Genomic DNA, 18,879 nt, shown 5'->3' with positions numbered 1-18,879 from the left:
AGTTATTAACTAACAGGCAATAAAGAGTGCAAATTTTCTGAAGAGTTTATTTTTAAAAACGAGGGGCCGAACGTCAAACCGGGCGACTGGAAGCAGGAGAGGCACCACAGGACATTTTAATTTACACTGTCCTGAATGTAGTTTGATGGCATCCAGTACAAAATATACATGTTTCAATTCCATGGGGCGACATACAGTGGTGTGTGGTAGAAGAATGCTGTGTGAAGTTGGGTGGCACTACACTCTGACACACTTAATACCGAATAACATGTCTTACATTTCCTCGAACATATATGTTTTATGCATCAGATTCTTCAGGAAGATGTGCGCTGCAAAATGGACATATTTTTGAAAATTTGATTTTTAAAATTTTTGACGCCGTATCTTAAACGCTCGAGGGGGGGGGGGGGGGGGGGCACCACTACCTTAGTATTGCCCCGGTTCGGAAATATCGCAGATCCAAGGCTGATGAGCAGAGCAGTCTGATTTATAGTGAGGAATTGTGTAGTCTCCACGTGACCCGTGTTTACATTTAGTGATTTTACTGTTTTCTCTTTGGTTATTGCTCTCACGTCAAATGAAAACAAAATGGATTTCTGTGGCCAAGAGCTATCAAGTGAATTAAAAGACATTCACATAATTGCGGAAGGCTAATGTACGTTATTAGTTTCAGATTTTATTTTATTTCCAATTTTCTGACAGCCATGCATTAATTGCCTTGTAGAACAATGAAGTTACTTTTGTCGGTTTGCTAAAGAAATTGGGTTTTTATTACTCTCTTATGCTGAGGCAGTCAGTGTGTTAGAAACGAAGCGTTTAGTTCCACACTATTGTCTAATTTCAACTGCTCACTGCATTTCAAGTGCACCTTTTCAAAGCTTAATATCAGGTTGAGGCCTACTTCATTGGGAGTCTGGAGATACCAATGTGCTCTTTTAAGTATGCAATTAAAGAGCACATGCACATGCCATTGTAGTATGGTTCACGAAATTCCGATGCTCTTGGAGTATCTTCTAATTTATTTTTTTTTGTGACATAATGTAAAGTAAATTTCCTTTTACGCAAGTTGAACTATGTACAAGAATGTATGATGAATTTCTTAAATCACAGAGCATTTGATGACGAGCTGCTTAGAAGTTAGCCCAGAAGATCAGACATTCATGCTGCTATTATTAGCAAATTGATGTAGCGCTACGGGAAGCTCTCTCCTCTACAGTAGCTAATTTGTGGAAAACTTTGAGGACAAGTCACTGGACTCGGCTAAAAATTTTACTGGTACATTTGTGTGATATATCTTAAAATGTAACATGTGCAAAAAATATCAACATTATATGTGAAAGCTTAGCTTCTCTTGCAGCTTATTAACCGTAGAGACCACTGTTATATGTAAAAGCTTTGCTTTTCTTGTAGCAACACTATGTACATTAATTTAAGACATTAACTTTTCCTGTTTGTGTATCTGCACTACTTAACAGTGATGTTGCTATTAGCTGACTACATCACGTGTCCTGTGGTCGGAATATCTGCTGTCATCAGCTGGCGGGATCACGTGACATGAGTTATGACTGGCTTTCAAAAGCGCATCGCAATCTCAATTACAATGGTTCAGAAAGTAACATGCGGTGTTTGGTGGAATTCGAATTTATACTTTCGTAATATGAAAATATGCAGCTTACATGTTGCAACACACCAAAAATCTTTCCAAAAGGAGTTTTCTTCCCTGAGTTTCATTTTCTAAAGTTCCGGAAAATTCTACACCCATGTATAAAAACTTACCCATTCAAAGGATTGCTAAGTTTTACAGTTCCAAGGGAAAATATACTGTCGCTTAATAACAAGGAAAATAGTGTGTTTTCACCTGGGAGAAAGTGTATTTTTAACCGGGAAACCCGGGAAAAATCCGGGAATCTTTTTTCCTTGTCCACGTATACACCCTGTAAATATTTAATGAGAGTGGTGTGGGTTAACGATGTGGTAAGCAAACAGATTGACTGATGATGTCATTAATGTGAAGGTGATAGGTGGCTTACAAAACAGCTGATGGTATCACAAATAACATGAAAACATTAACAAAATAAAATCTGAAAAGTCATTGGATCTCCTGGGGACCAGGGGGCTTTGGGTTGGCTTGTTCTTGTTATTAACACTGTCATACACATTAGAAAACTTGACAAGATCAGGCCACAATGGAAAGATAGGGGATTTTGTTCAGGGATGTAAATGTAGCCATGAAATACATATTATATTTAAGACAAGGCATACTGGCTGCCGCGCCGCAGTTATTGTTGCAGGTACCAGTGACTTTTGTAAGACAGGTGAGAAATAAGTGCACCTTCTTCATTTGAATGTAGTTGCACCTAGCAGTGTCTGATGCTGATGAAACTTGGCAGACATTTTGTGTGATGTTCTAATATTCTTGAAGGGCAGTATTCTGGAAACACACACAGTACTTCATAAAATTGGCAGTTGTATCTTGTTTCACTTCTGTTATGATGTGTTGCGCAAACTCTGCTAGGTTGTGTTGGATATTTTTTTCTTCCACTTCCCACAATAGTCGGAATAGTATATTCTTTCATGTTCCCCGACAATCAACAGGGTGGATCCTTAGCAGATGCTGATTTTGTGGGTCGAATTGCTTCAGTTTCCACCATAGTTGCTGCGCCAGGTTGCTGATCAATAGTCCAAACTCTTGCAACTTCTTTTAGGAATGTTTTAATAGTTTTTTAATGTCTGGATTTAGTTTTTTATACACTTTGTATGCAAGCAAAGCACGATTTATTAGAAACAAAACTGCTTTCTTTGTCCATTTATTGATTTTTTTGCATTTTTCTGTTGTATGTGTGGATGCATTGTGAACTGTTATCATTCTCACCTCCCTTTTATCTTTCTATACCTGCAGCAACATGTCACCTTGTCTTCAAAATGTAGTGTCACCCTTCTTTACAGATTTGGCATCTGTTTGTAGACACTTAGGGGGACCTCAATTGATTCATATTGTATCACAAGCTCTTGTTTTCCTTTCTAGAAGTAGAGTAGCGTACGCCTTGAGCCGTGGCCACAGTGGCATGTCGAGTAGTCCCCTGTTCAAAATGTTGGAGGAATACAACATTACATATGGTGTTTCCAATTAGGAGTTACAAAATACTGGCCTGTTCTACCCTTGCAGCATGGGGGTGGGACGCCACATGCCATTGGATATTCAAGGGCTATTGAGTAGTATATTGTAAATTATGATTGTGTATCCATTTCTATTTCTCCGATTACATTGCCATCTGTGGTGAAACAAAGAAAATGCTTCAGACAAAATGCATGTAGAGTTTGCCGTGGAATTGTAATCTGCAGTAAATAATGGGGCTTCCCATTGAAGATTTCAAGTTTACCCCTGCTACCACCTGCGTGAGGTGGTGTGGTGGATTGAGTTTGGTATCATTAGATGTCCCCCTCTTAGACAAACAGATTGGAACTATACCTTTTTTTGATCCAATTTGTAGTTGTCAGGATATTTCATTGTCTTCAGTTAAAATGAATATCCTGTCTATTGAAACTCTGTTCACATTAAAAAATTATGTACTTACACTTGAAACAGGAAACATGGTATGAGTGCTTGGGATAATGTAGTTTAAGTGTAATTAACATTATTTATTCATATCATTTCACTTTTTTTCTATGAAAACAAGAGATACTTAATCATCTTTGTACCACATTCCATGTGTTTCAAATTGCAACCACCAGGTGATAATGTTTTTTGTAATTATAAACAACTTCCGTAATTTTATTTAGTGAATTTACTTTACGCAACAATACACAGTTGTTAGCAAGAGTGTGTAAGACCTGCGAGGAACTGTGTGGGAGGCCCAGTACGATGTAAGATCGTGAGCAGCATTCTGTGATGTAATAAATTGTACACCTGAAATAACAGACGTTTCCCGTTATGTGAGAGCTGTTCTGTTATCTGCCCTGTTTTCACACAAGAAACTGAATAGGAAACATCAACCACAACAAAACAGTGAAATAAAGATAAGTTCTGGTCAACGCTTGTTATTTTGAACAATCTGTGTTACACCCACCAAATTTCAAGAACAATTATTTCAGCTACTATTGACAGAATTAATATTTACTTAGAATTATTTTCTGTTGACAACATTTATCCCCAGCAGGGTGGTTACATGGCAACCTGTCTGTGACTCAACACTTCCTCTATGTGGTGAGCAGCATTCTGTCCTTACCATGTATTTGTTATTTCATCCTGTTTGATTTAGTTGTGTTTCTCAGTTAGCTTTTCTGAGGTTATTTATCTATTTATAGTCATCTGATAGCTATTTATAGGCTTCTGAAAGTGTAAGATGTTGAGCCTTTGTCGCCAAATGTGGGGTCTTGCCCACTCATCTTGTATATGGTGCCTAAAGGATGCTGCATTCTCGGAACGCTGTACAACAGTTCAAGCAAATAACATTAGTGGTTTTATTTCAATAAAGCAGGTTGACAATACTTAACTTAAATGTACAATGGTGTCGCAAGCAATGGGTGACATGCAACATAAATCTGAGTCCTTGGTATACACAATGTTTAAACAAGCAGTGGGTATGAATCACTACAATCTGATATCATGGCACTCTCTGCTAGTCCACACGAATGCTCTGCAAATATTGTCCACTAATGTCTGGCCGAGGCTGGCAGGAGCGGTGTTTATATTCGCTTCGGCTAGGTGCTACTCCTATCATTGTGACGTCGTGGTCAGTGGACTGTTGGCTGACATCGTTTCACCGCCTTTACTGGTCTTGCGTTCTTCTTCTTCATTCCAGCACTTGTGATTATGCCAGAAACGTCAGAGTCTCTGTCAGAGCCAATCGGAAGACGTGAAAGTGCGATCACATTACCATGTTGAGCTGTTGGACGATACACAATCTCGTACTTGTATTGAGAAAACAACAAAGCCCATCTTTGCAATTTTTGGGCAGTTCCTACAGGAACCGGTTTTGTTGGATGAAACAAGGACTGCAAAGGCTTGTGATCCGCTATTAAGTAGAATTTTCTGCCATACAAATAGTGGTCGAATTTGATGACACCATACACAGTAGCCAAAGCCTCTTTTTCAGTTTTCACTGAATAGTTAAACTGAGCTTTGGACAACACTTTTGAGGCAAAAGCAATAGTGAAGCGTCAACTTTTAATACAACTGAGCAGTGCTTCAAAGTTTTGAAAAGCTTCCTGGCACTTTTCTGTCCAAAACAAGGGGACATTCTTGCAATGCAAGTGATGCAGTGGAGCTGCAATTTGCGCAGCATTAGGTATAAAATGAATATAATAGTTCATTTTCCCTAAAACCGACTGCAATTCTGTGACATTGAGAGGAACTGGCAAATCTCATATGACTAACAAGTGCAACTGAAGAGAACATCTTGACTGTTTATGACATAACCAAGATACTGCAACCCAGGTTTTAAAAAACCATACTTGTCCAGTCAATACTTTAGTCCTGCACCAGATATCATATGAAACAAAGCATGTAAATTTGAATATTTTCTTCAGGTGTACGACCTGCTACTACAATATTGTCCAAATAATTGAACAGTTTGTGCAGTCAGCTGTTCCAAATACCATTGGAAAATAGCAAGTGTGGAAGCACTGCGAAAAGGCAAGTGCAAATATTTAAACAAGCCCAAATGAGTATTTAGTACACACACTTTTTGAGATTCTTCATCGAGCAGTATTTGAAGATATACATTGTGCAAATCAATTTTCAAAAAGTAGCATCCAGCACCTAATTTGTCCATGAGATTCTCTGGTTGTGGCAATGGACAAGTATCAATGACAGTTTGTGGGATGACTGAAGACTTAAAGTCAACACAGAGGCAAATGCGACCTGAGGGTTTGGGGAGCAAAACCAATGGACTTGCCCATTGACTACCTTGTATGGGCACAATAACTCTGCTACCTTGCAATTCTTTAAGTTCAGCAGTGACTTAGTCCCATAATGCAATGGGAGCAGTTCTGGCCCAGCAAAATTCCGGCTGAGCATTGTCTTTCAGTGTAAAACATACAACAAAATTGTTAGCTTTCCCTAAACCTTCAGAAAAGAGTTAAGAGAAGTAATTTAGAAAGTTAGCTGGACTGTATTTTGCACTGAATGTAGACACTGACAACACATTGTTGTGAATGTTAAAGCCAAATAAATCAAATGAATTAAGACCAAATATGTCCTCACACTTGCATGATTGTAGCGCTGTAAAAGCCACTGTTCACTTATGAGAGCAGTACATGGTGGGCAAAGTACATTTTCTGAGAATGGGAATGTCTTGTCCATTATAAGTTGTCAGTTGCGTGCTAGTTTTAGACAGGTGTGGGGAGCCTAACAGTTCATATGTGTGACGATTTAGCAATGTGACAGAGGCACCCATGTCCAACTGAAATTTGACGTGTTTCCCGCAAATAAATAAATGAACAAACAGTTTGTTTGACTGGTGTATCACTGACGCAACTGCACTCTTGCTAGTTGCAGACTTGGAATATACTACATTTAATGACATGGGCCTTGGAACTAGATTTTTGGGAGTGGGTAGAATTCTTATGTTTGTTCTGTTGCAAACATACAGATTGCAGATGTCCTTTCCTATCACAAGCGTAGCACTGAGCCTGTCGGGAGGAGCCGCTTGGGCATTTGTACCGTGAATAACACCTAGGGCAAGACTTAATTAATTCTGTTTGTCTGTGTAGCTGCCTGTTTAACTAATTGCTTACATGGGTGTGGAATGTTGTTTACTCGGCATGGCTTGTGCACACCGCCGGTGTGGAATGGGGTGATTGCAACTATGGAACTCAACCCAGCAAATAGGTGGGTGCTCAAATGTATGAGCCGACAAGGCACCGAAATCGTACTGATCTAGTACTTGCACTACCTGCTGAAATGATGGATTAGACTGTTTTAAAATTTGTTCTCCGAGTTTGACATCAGGTACATTGTACACGATCACATCACACAACATAGCATCTGAATACAAAGCATCGCAAGCACATTAGAATTTGCATTTACTTGTCATACCCTGCAAATCTGTTACCCGCTAACTATAAGTTTGTTCTGACCATTTTTTGCAATTAAAGAATTGATACCCAGCTGCTACCATATTCACTTGTTGGTAATAATAGTTAGCTAGCGAAGCAGTAATCTGGTTGTAACTAAGTTCACTCTGAGTGGCATTAGGAAAAAGTTTTTGAATGAGGCAAACACTGCACTTCCTATTGTGGATAATAGATAGGGAAGTTTCACAGTACCTGAAACATTATGGAGTAGTATATGGGCCTCGTACTGGGCCAACCACTCGAATCATTCGTCTTCCTGTTCACAAAACTGTCGAAATGGTGATATAGCAGCTGTAGTAAGCAGTGCCTGTTCCATCGGGCGCACAGCATTGACGAGTAGCTGCTGCACCTTGTTGAGTAGTGCTGATATTTGCTGCGTGTGAAACTGAACATCTGCATTAGCTGTGTTGCGTCTAACACTTGCGGCTGTGGTGCCTGAGCAGGGGGCGGGACAGGTGGGATGGTCATGTTGGAAGATACAAATGCAACAAACAGACAAAAATATGTACAAAGAAATTTTCTGCAACACACACCTGAAAATACGAATTAGCAAAAATGACAACAAACTGTTAAAGCAGTATGCGCCCCTGCAGAGTAAAGACAAGAGAGAATTAAGGCACCAGCAAAAAAATGGAAAGGAGAATTCCATGGCTGCCAGGCACAGAGTTCGGTTGGATACTCGTCGCCAATAATGTTGAGTCCTTGTCAGTAAATGTGGGGTCTTGCCCACTTGTCTCATATAGAGTGCCTGAAGGATACTGCGTTCTCGGAATGCAATGGTGTTGGATGTGATGGGTGACATGCAACATAAATCCAAGTCCTTGCTATACACAGTGTTTAAACAAGCAATGAATATGGATCACTACAATCTGATATCGTAGCACTCTCTGCTAGGCCATGCTAATGCTCTGCAAATACAGTCCACTAATGTCCTGCCGAGGCTGGCAGTAGCGATGCTTGTATTCACTTCGGCTATATGTCACTCCTATGGTTGTCGTGTCCTGGTTAGCACAGTATTGGCCGACGCCTTTTCACCACCTTATCTGGTCTTGCATTCTTCTTCTTCATTCCAGTGCTTCTGGTTACGCCAGAACATAAGGAACCTACTAACTAGTCTTCTGTGTGTCATTCACAGTGGCCATATGCCAGTGTGAGAGGCAGTATGTATTCCGTACATTCAACTACGTCACTAAAGCAGCAATAGTTGCCCATCAGTAACAATAAAAAATATATATTCCTTTGATAACTACATTTTGGCTGACTTTTGCCTTCAGACAGTTGCCCTCTTGCAATTTAATCTTGGATAATGGACTTCGGTTTTGGTGTCAGTTCAAGTATCTGAATAGAGGATCTTCATCTGTTTTTTTCTCCTTAAATGAGAATGAGCCCTTACACTACTGTCCATCAGCTCTTCTTTATCAGCTCAGTTTAAATCAAGAAAGGCACTAGCCATTTATTCTGTTTGTTGTTTGTGAAAATGTCTTAATGATAGTTTAATGAGTTCTTTGATTAAACGGAAGTGGATTATTACAAATTCACTCATTGTATGAATCAAGGCAATATAAATCAGAATTAGATTAGCCAGCTGTTGGACAAATGATGACTACTTTCAAAATTCTCATAATAAATGATGACTACTTTCAAAATTCTCATAATAAATATAATGCTCAGAGTATCATTAACACAGAACTTGGTAGAACGTGTGACAAAACACTACAGATGATGTTAATGTTACTGCAGATGACTTTTTTTTTAAAATGGTCAAAGGCTAAGGTCAGTTCCCAACTCATGATATTCAAAGCCCACGCCTGACTCTAACTCTGCTTATGTTAATGAGTTTCTACAAAAATTTGCAAACACTGTAATAATTTGTATCTGGACGGAAGTAGAAGTACACGGTTTTAAAAAATCAATGACAAAACTGAGCTGAGCTGCTCCAAGTCTGAAGACATTTATAGCCTTTCAACTGTGAAACACATATGCTCTACTGAACACAGCTGTTAAGATGTGCATTTTAAAGCCCGTGGTTACTAGACAATTTTTTCTTTTGGTCCATACTATTTCCTCCGAAAACATGGAAGGTAAATAGACAGTGGTAGAAGAGATTTATTTCATAGTATCAAAGATGAAGTAATGCTTATAGCTCTTAAGGTCAGTATTTTAGACTTTTTTTTGCTTCAAATAATCATTCCTGTCATATCCCTGAATTTTGAACATTCCCCCTGGACACCTAGTACATGCATTTGTTTATTTGATTGTGTATAGTTTGGAATATAGTGTTGTGTATTACAGTACAGTAAGTAGTCTCCTTTTCTCTAACATGTTAATCTCTAATGTAGAAGTTATTTTTAAAATTAGACCCGATAGCAAATGCATGCAAATGCTTAAAGATGGATGATAAATGCCTTAACATATACCGAGCAAGGTGGCGCAGTGGTTAGCACACTGGACTCGCATTCGGGAGGACGACGGTTCAATCCCGTCTCCAACCATCCTGATTTAGGTTTTCCGTGATTTCCCTAAATGATTTCAGGCAAATGCCGGGATGGTTCCTTTGAAAGGGCACGGCCGATTTCCTTTCCAATCCTTCCCTAACCCGAGCTTGCGTTCCGTCTCTAATGACCTTGTTGTCGACGGGACGTTAAACGCTAACCACCTACCTACCTTAACATATAATACAATAAAAATTTCAAAGAAGTGTGGTCCACATCAATTTGGATGTCAGCAGTGTTTTAATGTTATTTGTTATTATTTATGGATTTGCTCATTTCCCCCAACTTTCTCTCTTGTGGGATTTTACATGGCACTGGTAATAAGAGCCAGTCTTGGTTCCACCATTTCCTTCTGATGTTTCACTGTCTCATGTTATTTATTAGGTACCTATCTCACAGTGGAGGTCGTTGAGAATGCAGTACTGGTCACACAATTTGAATATGCATCATTCTTCTGGAGCTACACCTGATAGATACTTCAGCACTTCCCATTTGTTGAATGTTTACAGAAAGCCATATTCATATGTACCCCTGTATCTTGGGTAGCTGAAATATTTCTCTCTCTCTCTCTCTCTCTCTCTCTCTCTCTCTCTCTCTCTCTCTCTCTCTCTCATCTTTTTTCTAGAAAATGAATGAAAGGAGTAATATCAGTAATTGTGGTGACTGTTCTCATCTTTAGATGGGTTATTTATAAATTGATTCTGCAGTTATAATAATGAAAATCACTGTGAATTACTAATACTGCCTTGTAACATAATAACTGACTAATCACATCACAGTATTGGACTATAATAACAAAATTATTAAGCATTTGTGCTGTGGACTAAACCATGGTGGTCTGGCAAACTAAGCCAGACCAAAGAAGCACACAGTCCTGTGTTGGTGTATTGATAAAGCGTAATATTTTCTTAATTTTGGAAATGATACCTATTAGTATCTACTTCTGTGTGCGAAACAACTTAGCCATGAAGAACACGTGGTATAGAAGAAGGAAAGTCATAAAATAACGAGATACAGCTGGGATGGTAAGTTCAGGACTATGATAGACTTCATCTCTGGTAGCAAAGCTGGTCAGTATGTTATGGATGTTAAAGTCATACCCAGTGAGTGCCTAGATAGTGACCACCAGCTATTAACTGCTGACCTAAAAGGTGTTCAAGTGCCAAAGTTTAAACAAAAGAGAATGTCGAAGTTTAAGGCTTGGCTGTTGAAGGGCATGGAGAAAAATAGAAAGTATAAAGCACAAATAGCAGCCAAATTACCCAAAATTGAGAAAGGGGAATAGAAGAAGAATGGTCCTTATTCAAAGAAACCTTTGTTAGAGAAGCCACAGACATCTGTGGAAAAATGAGTGCCGCAACAAAAGAGAAGGAAACTCCTTGGTGGAATGATTGGCTAAATATAGCAGTAAAAGATAGGAACGTACTGAAAAGAAATTTAGACCATGAAAAATAGATGATAGACGAATGAATTAGCATTTGACCATCTAGTTCAGGAATACCGCAAAAAGAAACTAGCTGTAAAAAGACTGATGCAGGAAGAAAAGGAAAAGTGATGGGAAGACTTTACTACAAGGATAGAGGAAGAATGTCAGGGAAGTAGGAAATTATAATACAGAGTACTAAAGAGCAAATGAAATGAATATGTAAAAATCCTTGTCCTTGAAATAGATGACGGTAACTTAATACGAACAGAGGAAGGAATCAGGGATGAAATGAAAAAGTACTTCAACGTGCTGCTAAATGGAGATGGGGACAACACAACCATCAACGACTGTAGAGTAATTAATGAAGTCCAAACTAGTGGACACCCATTAACATCACGGAGATAGAAACAGCATTGAAGAGCGTGTGGAATGGAAAGTTGATTCAGACACGATAAAGGCAGCTGATATAGTAGGCGTAAATCAGCTATATAGAGTGTTATCAGTGGTTTGGAAAGAAAACAAAATCCCAGAAGACTGGAGTAAAGGAGTCATTGTCCATCTGCTCAAAAGAGGCAAACGACGAAATTGTGGAAATTACAGAGGCATCACACTGCTGTCACACACCTCGAAGCTGTTAGAAAAGATCATAGAAATGAGAATTAGAAAGATAGTAGAACCTTCACTTGAGGAAGAACAATGTGGATTCAGGTAAGCCGGAGTTACTATGGATCCTATTTTTGCAATTTTTTTGACAGAAAAGTACTGGGAATATGGAACAAATCTTGTGATTGTATTTGTGGACGTTGAAAAAGCGAATGACAGCAAAGTCGAGATGCTGTACCAAAAGTGTTACAGCTGTCTCCAGAAAGGCAATGGATGATCAGAATAGTTTGAAACAAAGAGAGGTGTCTAATAAGGAAGTGCCCTATCACCACTCCCGTTTGTAACAGTAACGGACAAGATCATAAAATCTGTCAAGAAAATAGACAGTGAACCAAATGCCCTAGTTTTTGCTGATGATTTGATAGTATGGGGAGAAACAGAAGCTGAAACACAGAGGAAACATAGTGATTGGAACAATACAATCAAAAATTTTGGGCTAAAAATAAGTTAAACAAAGACAGTAGAAATGACCATCAACAGGCAAGGAACAACCTCAAATATATTTCTAGAAGGGGTCAAAGTAAAATCCGTTTCACATTTCAAGTACCTAGGAAGCATGATTTCAAAAGACAACATCATTAAGCAGGAAATACTCAGTAGGCCACAGAAAGCACCCAATTTTTACATCCGAGTCAGAAATCTTCTCTGGGACGATAAAATGCCACGAAAAGCAAAAGCGACCAGTACCACATCTGTTTTGTACTTGTCCTAACGTATGGTTTAGAAACATGTAAACAAAGACCTCAACAGAATTCAGGCAACAAAAGTGAGATTCAGTAGAACTCTGAATCAAACAACTACAAAGAACAAATTCAGGAATGAGGTGAACAAATAAGTAGCCGGTATTGAGTTTCCAGTTATCCGTGTCGTAAAGAAACACAGGCTCCAGTTGTATGGGCACATAATGAGAATAAACAGCCAAAGACCTGCCAAAAGTATTTCAAACTGAGCCTCGTAGGAAGAAGACCACGGGGAAGACCAAGAAAATGCTGGATAGAGGCTGTAAGATCAGATGTGCAGGAGAAAGGACACACATGTGAAGCTCTCTTGGAATAGAAGATCTGTGAAGACAGAACTAGATGGCGAGCACTTGTACACCACACCCTGGAACCTGGAGTTGAAAAATGAAGATTATGATGATGATGATGGTGATGATGATGATGATGATGACCATTACAGTGTCCCATGGCCTTCATGGACGTGAGTGTCTTTCACGTCCTCTCAACTGTAGGAATGATTTGTGTTTGTGCACTGTTCCTTTCCTTTCCTTTATTGTTAAAAATGGCTACCGTAACCAGCACACCAGTATCGGCAGGCACAGTAGCTAGAAAAAAATGAACTATTGTCCTTGGTGATTAGATGATTGATTGAAGTAGCTACTCCCTTTGCTAATACAGACACATACGAATAAACAGAGAGATTTCATTTTGCTTCTAAAATCTCGACCTCTACCGACTGTTGCCTTTAGTGCTGTTGATAATGCGACGGGAACATTGTCGCCACTAACAGTATGTGCCTTTAGGTATAATTTTATTGTTCTTTTATCATTGTGCAGATAGTTACTTGGAAGATTTTATGTATTCCTTAATAATTCTTTGTCTCCTCATTCTATTGTCAGTCTGAAGAAGATGACGATAGGCTCACAGAAACAGGTTATGTTATCATGAAACGGTCATGTGCTTGTGTCATAAAAAAATAGTTGAGGTGGATGTAGAAAAACTTTTTGTATTTTTACGTACTAGTATTCTTAGCATAGGAATAAGTACTGTTAATCTGTGGCCCAGACAATATCTTCTGGCCAGAGTCTCCTGCATAGAAGCCCTGTGCTGGAAGCAGATTCTTCTGCAAAGGCAGCCTTCTAAATTTCTTTCTTGGATCTACAATCAGATACTGCTTTTGCTGCTGTCTTGAAGGCAACCTCACAGAATACAGTATTTTGTTACTTTTCGTTGTATCTATTCTGAAATTTCCATCAGCTTAATGATTAGTCAGTTTCAATTTCTGCAGAGTGAGTTTACAGTATGAAATTCATCAACAAATTTTGTTTTTGCAGAACGAACTGCTTGAGGAAGGTTTAGTGCACGCTGTAATGCTGTACACGTGGAGGTGCTGTTCTCGTGCTATTCCACAGCCAAAATCAAATGAACAACCAAATAGGGTTGAAATATATGAGAAAACTGTAGAAGTTCTTGCACCAGAAGTGAATAAACTCTTGAATTTTATGTATTTTCAGGTAAACCACCTTTATTAACTTCAAAGCCCCTTGTATACATACAAATGCTGATTGTGTAAATCTGCTCATTAATTGTGTTCTTTGCAGAGGAAAGCTATAGAAAGATTTTCTGCTGAAGTGAAGAGATTATGCCATCAAGAAAAAAGAAAAGATTTTGTTTCAGAAGCATACCTTCTTACACTTGGAAAATTTATTAACATGTTTGCTGTTCTTGATGAATTAAAGAATATGAAATCAAGTGTGAAAAATGACTATTCTACTTACAGAAGGTATCACCGTTTGAAAACAGATTGTTTATTTTATTCTCAGTTGAGCTATTAATAACCTGCAAAATATGTATTTGTTTGCTTTGTAGGGCAGCCCAGTTTCTAAAAGTGATGGCTGATTCACAGACACTTCAGGAATCTCAAAACCTTTCAATGTTCCTTGCAACTCAGAATAAAATCAGAGATACAGTTAAAGAAAACTTGGAAAAAATTCCTGGGTATGAGGAACTTTTAGCAGATGTAGTGAATATATGTGTTCACATGTTTGAGACAAAAATGTACTTGACACCACATGAGAAGCATATGCTTGTTAAGGTGATGGGATTTGGACTGTTTCTCATGGATAGTGATCTGTGTAATATCAATAAACTTGATCAAAAGAAGAAGCTGAAGCTAGAGAAGATTGACAGGATATTTAAGGTAAAGAAATTTGAGATTAAAATTCCATGTTTTTACAATTATTCTTTTATTTACCAAATACATTCTCTCTTAATATCTGTAGCTATACACCTTGTGAATGATTTCAGAATCTGGAAGTTGTGCCACTGTTTGGAGATATGCAGATAGCGCCATTCAATTATATAAAGCGTAGCAAGCATTTTGATCCGTCCAAGTGGCCTCTGTCCAGTTCCAACAGCATAAGTCCTCAAGCTGATTTAATGGTGCACCTGCCCCAGATACGAGAAGACCATGTTAAATACATCAGTGAACTTGCAAGATATAGCAATGAAGTAAGAGTAATTATCACAAGATCTTAATTGGATTATTGATGTGTAGATGCCTCATTTTGCTTGTTATATTAATGGTCATAATTAACATAAATTAACATAACATACATTAACATTGTACAGAATATTGACAGAAAGAAGGCTGTATTGACAATGAAGTGTATTATGAATGGTAAGACAAACATTTCATTGGCTTTTCCGCTATGGTTAAGGTGCCATCTGAGGAGACTTTTTTTGCCAAATCTTATTATCTGGTACGTGTTGATTTTGTGTGTCTGTGTTTTTTTTTTTACGAGTGGTACACACTTATTAAAGGACTGATAAGTGTTGTATACATACACGTAACAGAAAACAGTGTTCACTGGCTTTCAAGCTCTGGCTCTTTTTGTAGTAGAAAGTACATGAATTCACACAAACTGTAGCAGCTGCAGCATCATTTTTTTCTTCTAGGAAAAGAGCCAGAGCTTGAAAGCAAGTGAACACTTGTTTTCTGTTATGTGCGTCTATGCGCCACACATCAGTCTGCCATAGGTGAGTGGTTACCTTTCCCTTTTTTTACATATCATTCCATCTAGGAATTTCCATTACGGCTACATGCTTCTTAAACTACACAGGATGATTGTTAAGTATTTGATTATACCACAGGCTGTGAAGTTTGTGCACTAACTGGAGAGGCATTACATTTGATTTCTGTACAAAGTGTAAATGTGACAGACAAGCAGATAGTAGTCCTATTTCAGCTAACATTTTCAAGAAGATGGTGTTAAATTTTTGGTGACTACAATAATGTGCCTTCTCAGTTGTAATATTTTTAGTGTAAGAGGAATGATGAGCCATTTTTCCTTGCCAAAACACTGCGAGTAGAAATCACATGCTGAAATATGGGGATAGTGGGTTGTCACGGTGCAGCATATATTCTCTCTTTTTGCAGCCAATTCACCAGCCTGGTATGTGTTAATTCAGAACATCCATATGCCAATGTGGTGGGCAGTGGAGACACATTTTCCTTTACCATGAACTGTGGCACAAACTGCATTAATTGACTGTTCTGTTGGTTCTTGGCAGAATATTTTATACATTATGAACGAAAAATGCATAACACTGGTGTAACATTCCACAATATTTATTATTTTACAAACATATTTTCAGCTTGAAGATTTTAAGCTTGGTTTGTTTACAGAGAGTCTCATTTAATGTTCAAAGATGACAATTGTAATGTTTGATTTAGGACTAAAACAAGAGGAAGAATGTGATGTAAAACTATTTAGCTTAGGTACACTATGTGGCACATTAAATAATGAACTATGTGACAAATTACAACAATGTTCTGAGAAGAAAAATAAGTTGAACAATACATAGCAAACTTTGGTAACATGTTCCAACTGTGTGACTGAACAAGATAACTTGTCCTTAACAGCTCCAGTATTAGAAACAGGTAAAACATTACAAATGAGACTAAACAGGCAAGTGAATTGACTGTAATTATAAAACGTAAAATTTTAACCCAGCCAGTGAAGCTACAGAAACTGAAATAAAGGAAAAATGGGGAACTTGAGTAGAAGGGGAAAATTACAAAGCAACTTGGAAGGCATTATTAGCAGTATCCGCAGTTAGAAGTTGCAATTAAGGTAACTGTGCCTAATCATTCAGTACTGTTGTGACCTGGGGAGTTGAGGTTGCATTGTGACCAGGAGGCCAAGCCCGGACTGTGGATGAGTGCTCCAGTTTGCACCCGGAGACGCCAGTGAAACGTTGATATCTTCAGTAACATTTATTTATAATTTTCAATCTACAGAGTTATAAGGGGTTCAAGCCAGGGTCCTGTGCAAAAGTGCCATGCCTGATTGGTCTGGAGATAATAGCTTGCACATCATCTGTGATAACTAGTAACCAGCAACAGCAGACCACAGCTGTTGTACACATCAGTTTGGCTCTGTCTTGGTACTGAAGTTCACTTGCAGGTAGCTTGCAGACTCATCATCAGTCAACTTGTCATGGTGTCACTGAAACTCAGCATTCTGTCATTCCCTCTGCTTCTAGTGACACAGCCAGAATGGCAGCGTGACAATGTGTCTTGGAGCTCCAAAAGCCTTGTTATTTAAAGGGCCGAGCATATGTCTACAATACAGTGGCTCTGAGTGCATGAGTGTGTATGCCTTCATTTATCAGTCCCGTCAGAGCTCCTTGCATCAATGTGGTAATTCAGTAATTACTCTGCATCAATGAGCTTCTGCTTACATGTGACTTTGCAGTGGCACACCGGCATTGAAGTTTGGAAGTTATTTAGTGTTACTTTACAGTGCCTTGTTATGCAGCACTGCAATGTTTGCATTTCTTCCTTTCTCAGTCTGTTACATTGGTGGTATGCCTTGTTGACGTTCCAACTGGCACACTGCCGCATAGCTACCCTTCTTTGTTCTGAGCTCGCATGGCAGAACTTTGAAAAATTTAGATATGTAGCAAGTAGACACATGTTTATTAATTTCCGTTATTCCAAGATACACTGAATAGCCAAAGAAATTGATACACCTGCCTAATATTGTGCAGGGCCTCTGCGAGCTCGCAGAAGCACCACAACACGACATGACGTGGACTCAGCTAATGTCTGAAGTAGTGCTGGAGGGCACTGATACCATGAATCCTGCAGGTCGGCCCATAAATCTGTAAGCGTATGAGGGGTTAGAGATGTCTTCTGAACAGCACTTTGCAAGGCATCCCAAATATGCTCAATAATGTTCATTTCTGAGGAGCTTGGTGGCCAACAGAAGTGTTTAAACTCAGAAGAGTGTTTCTGGAGCCACTCTGTAGAAATTCTGATGTTTAGGGTGTTGCATTGTCCCGCTTTAATTGCCCAAGTCCGTCGAAATGCACAGTGGACATGAATGGATGCAGGTGACCAGACAGGATGCTTACGTACATGTCACCTGTCGGAGTCGTATCTAGAGATATCAGGGATCCCATATCACTCCAACTGCACACACCACACCACTGCAGAATCTCCACCAGCCTGAACAGTCCCCTGCTGACGTGCAGGGTTCGTGGATTCATAAGGTTGTCTCTATAACTGTACATGTCCATCAGCTCAATACAATTTGAAACAAGACTTGTCCGACCAGGCAACATGTTTCCAGTCAGCAGCAGTCCAATGTCAGTGTTGGTGGGCCCAGGCGAGGTGTAAAGTTTTGTGTCATGCAGTCATCAAGGGTACACTAACGGGCCTTTGGCTCCGAAAGCCCATACTGATGGCCCAGCGTTGAAATCTGCAGCATTTTGCAGATGGGTTGCACTTTTGTCACACTGAACGATTCTCTTCAGCCGTTGGTTCCGTTCTTGCAGAATCTTTTTCCAGCTGCAGCAGTATTGGAGATGTTTTATCAGATTCCTGATATTCTTGGTACACTCGTGAAATGGTTGTATGGGAAAATCCCCACTTCATTGCTACCTCGGAGACGCTTTGTCCTGTTGCTCGTGCGCCGACTGTAACATCATATTCAAACTCACTTAAATCTTGATAACCGGCCATTGTAGCAGCAGTTAACCAATCTAACAACTGCGCAACACACTTATCGTTTATTGACATTGCCAACTGCGGTATTTAAATACACATGCCTATACCAGTTTCTTTGGTGCTCTAGTGTAGTTATTCATCCCTTTGTGGATGTTATGTAAGACTTTGTAACTGAGGTATTCTTTAAGCTGGTCTTCTGCAAAAGTAGAATGTCCTTTCCTAAGTCTCCACCTTCTGTGGATTTAAGTGGTGATAGTCCAACCTAAGTGTCATGGCTCATGGCTGCCATGTGATTGTCAAGGTGCATATGACACTCAACGTGCTGTGTATTTCCCTACTAGAAAGATAAATCACATCCACATCTGTGGAATGAAAGGGGTATCATGGTCAGAATGCTTGCTGAAATAAAAAAGTCTACCTAAAAATATTGGATATTTAGTGTCACATAGTCTAATAATGCTACATTAATACCAAACTGAGCATGAT

General features: G+C 39.0%; 1 protein-coding gene across 2 annotated transcripts in view; it reads left to right on the top strand.

Moving 5' to 3' along the window:
• Positions 1-18,879, top strand: part of LOC124804749 (cytoplasmic FMR1-interacting protein) — a 143,335-nt gene that overhangs the window by 19,891 nt on the left and 104,565 nt on the right. For both annotated transcript variants that reach the window (XM_047265053.1, XM_047265051.1), the window contains exons 3-6: positions 13,712-13,891; positions 13,979-14,160; positions 14,247-14,577; positions 14,685-14,888. In XM_047265053.1, the coding sequence (XP_047121009.1) occupies positions 13,712-13,891; positions 13,979-14,160; positions 14,247-14,577; positions 14,685-14,888 (897 nt within the window). The remainder of the gene's footprint in view (positions 1-13,711; positions 13,892-13,978; positions 14,161-14,246; positions 14,578-14,684; positions 14,889-18,879) is intronic.

This window comes from Schistocerca piceifrons, chromosome 7 (genome assembly GCF_021461385.2).
Source record: "Schistocerca piceifrons isolate TAMUIC-IGC-003096 chromosome 7, iqSchPice1.1, whole genome shotgun sequence".
Taxonomy (NCBI): domain Eukaryota; kingdom Metazoa; phylum Arthropoda; class Insecta; order Orthoptera; family Acrididae; genus Schistocerca; species Schistocerca piceifrons.
Note: the sequence above shows the minus strand (reverse complement) of the source record. Positions and strands in the feature narration are given on the sequence as shown.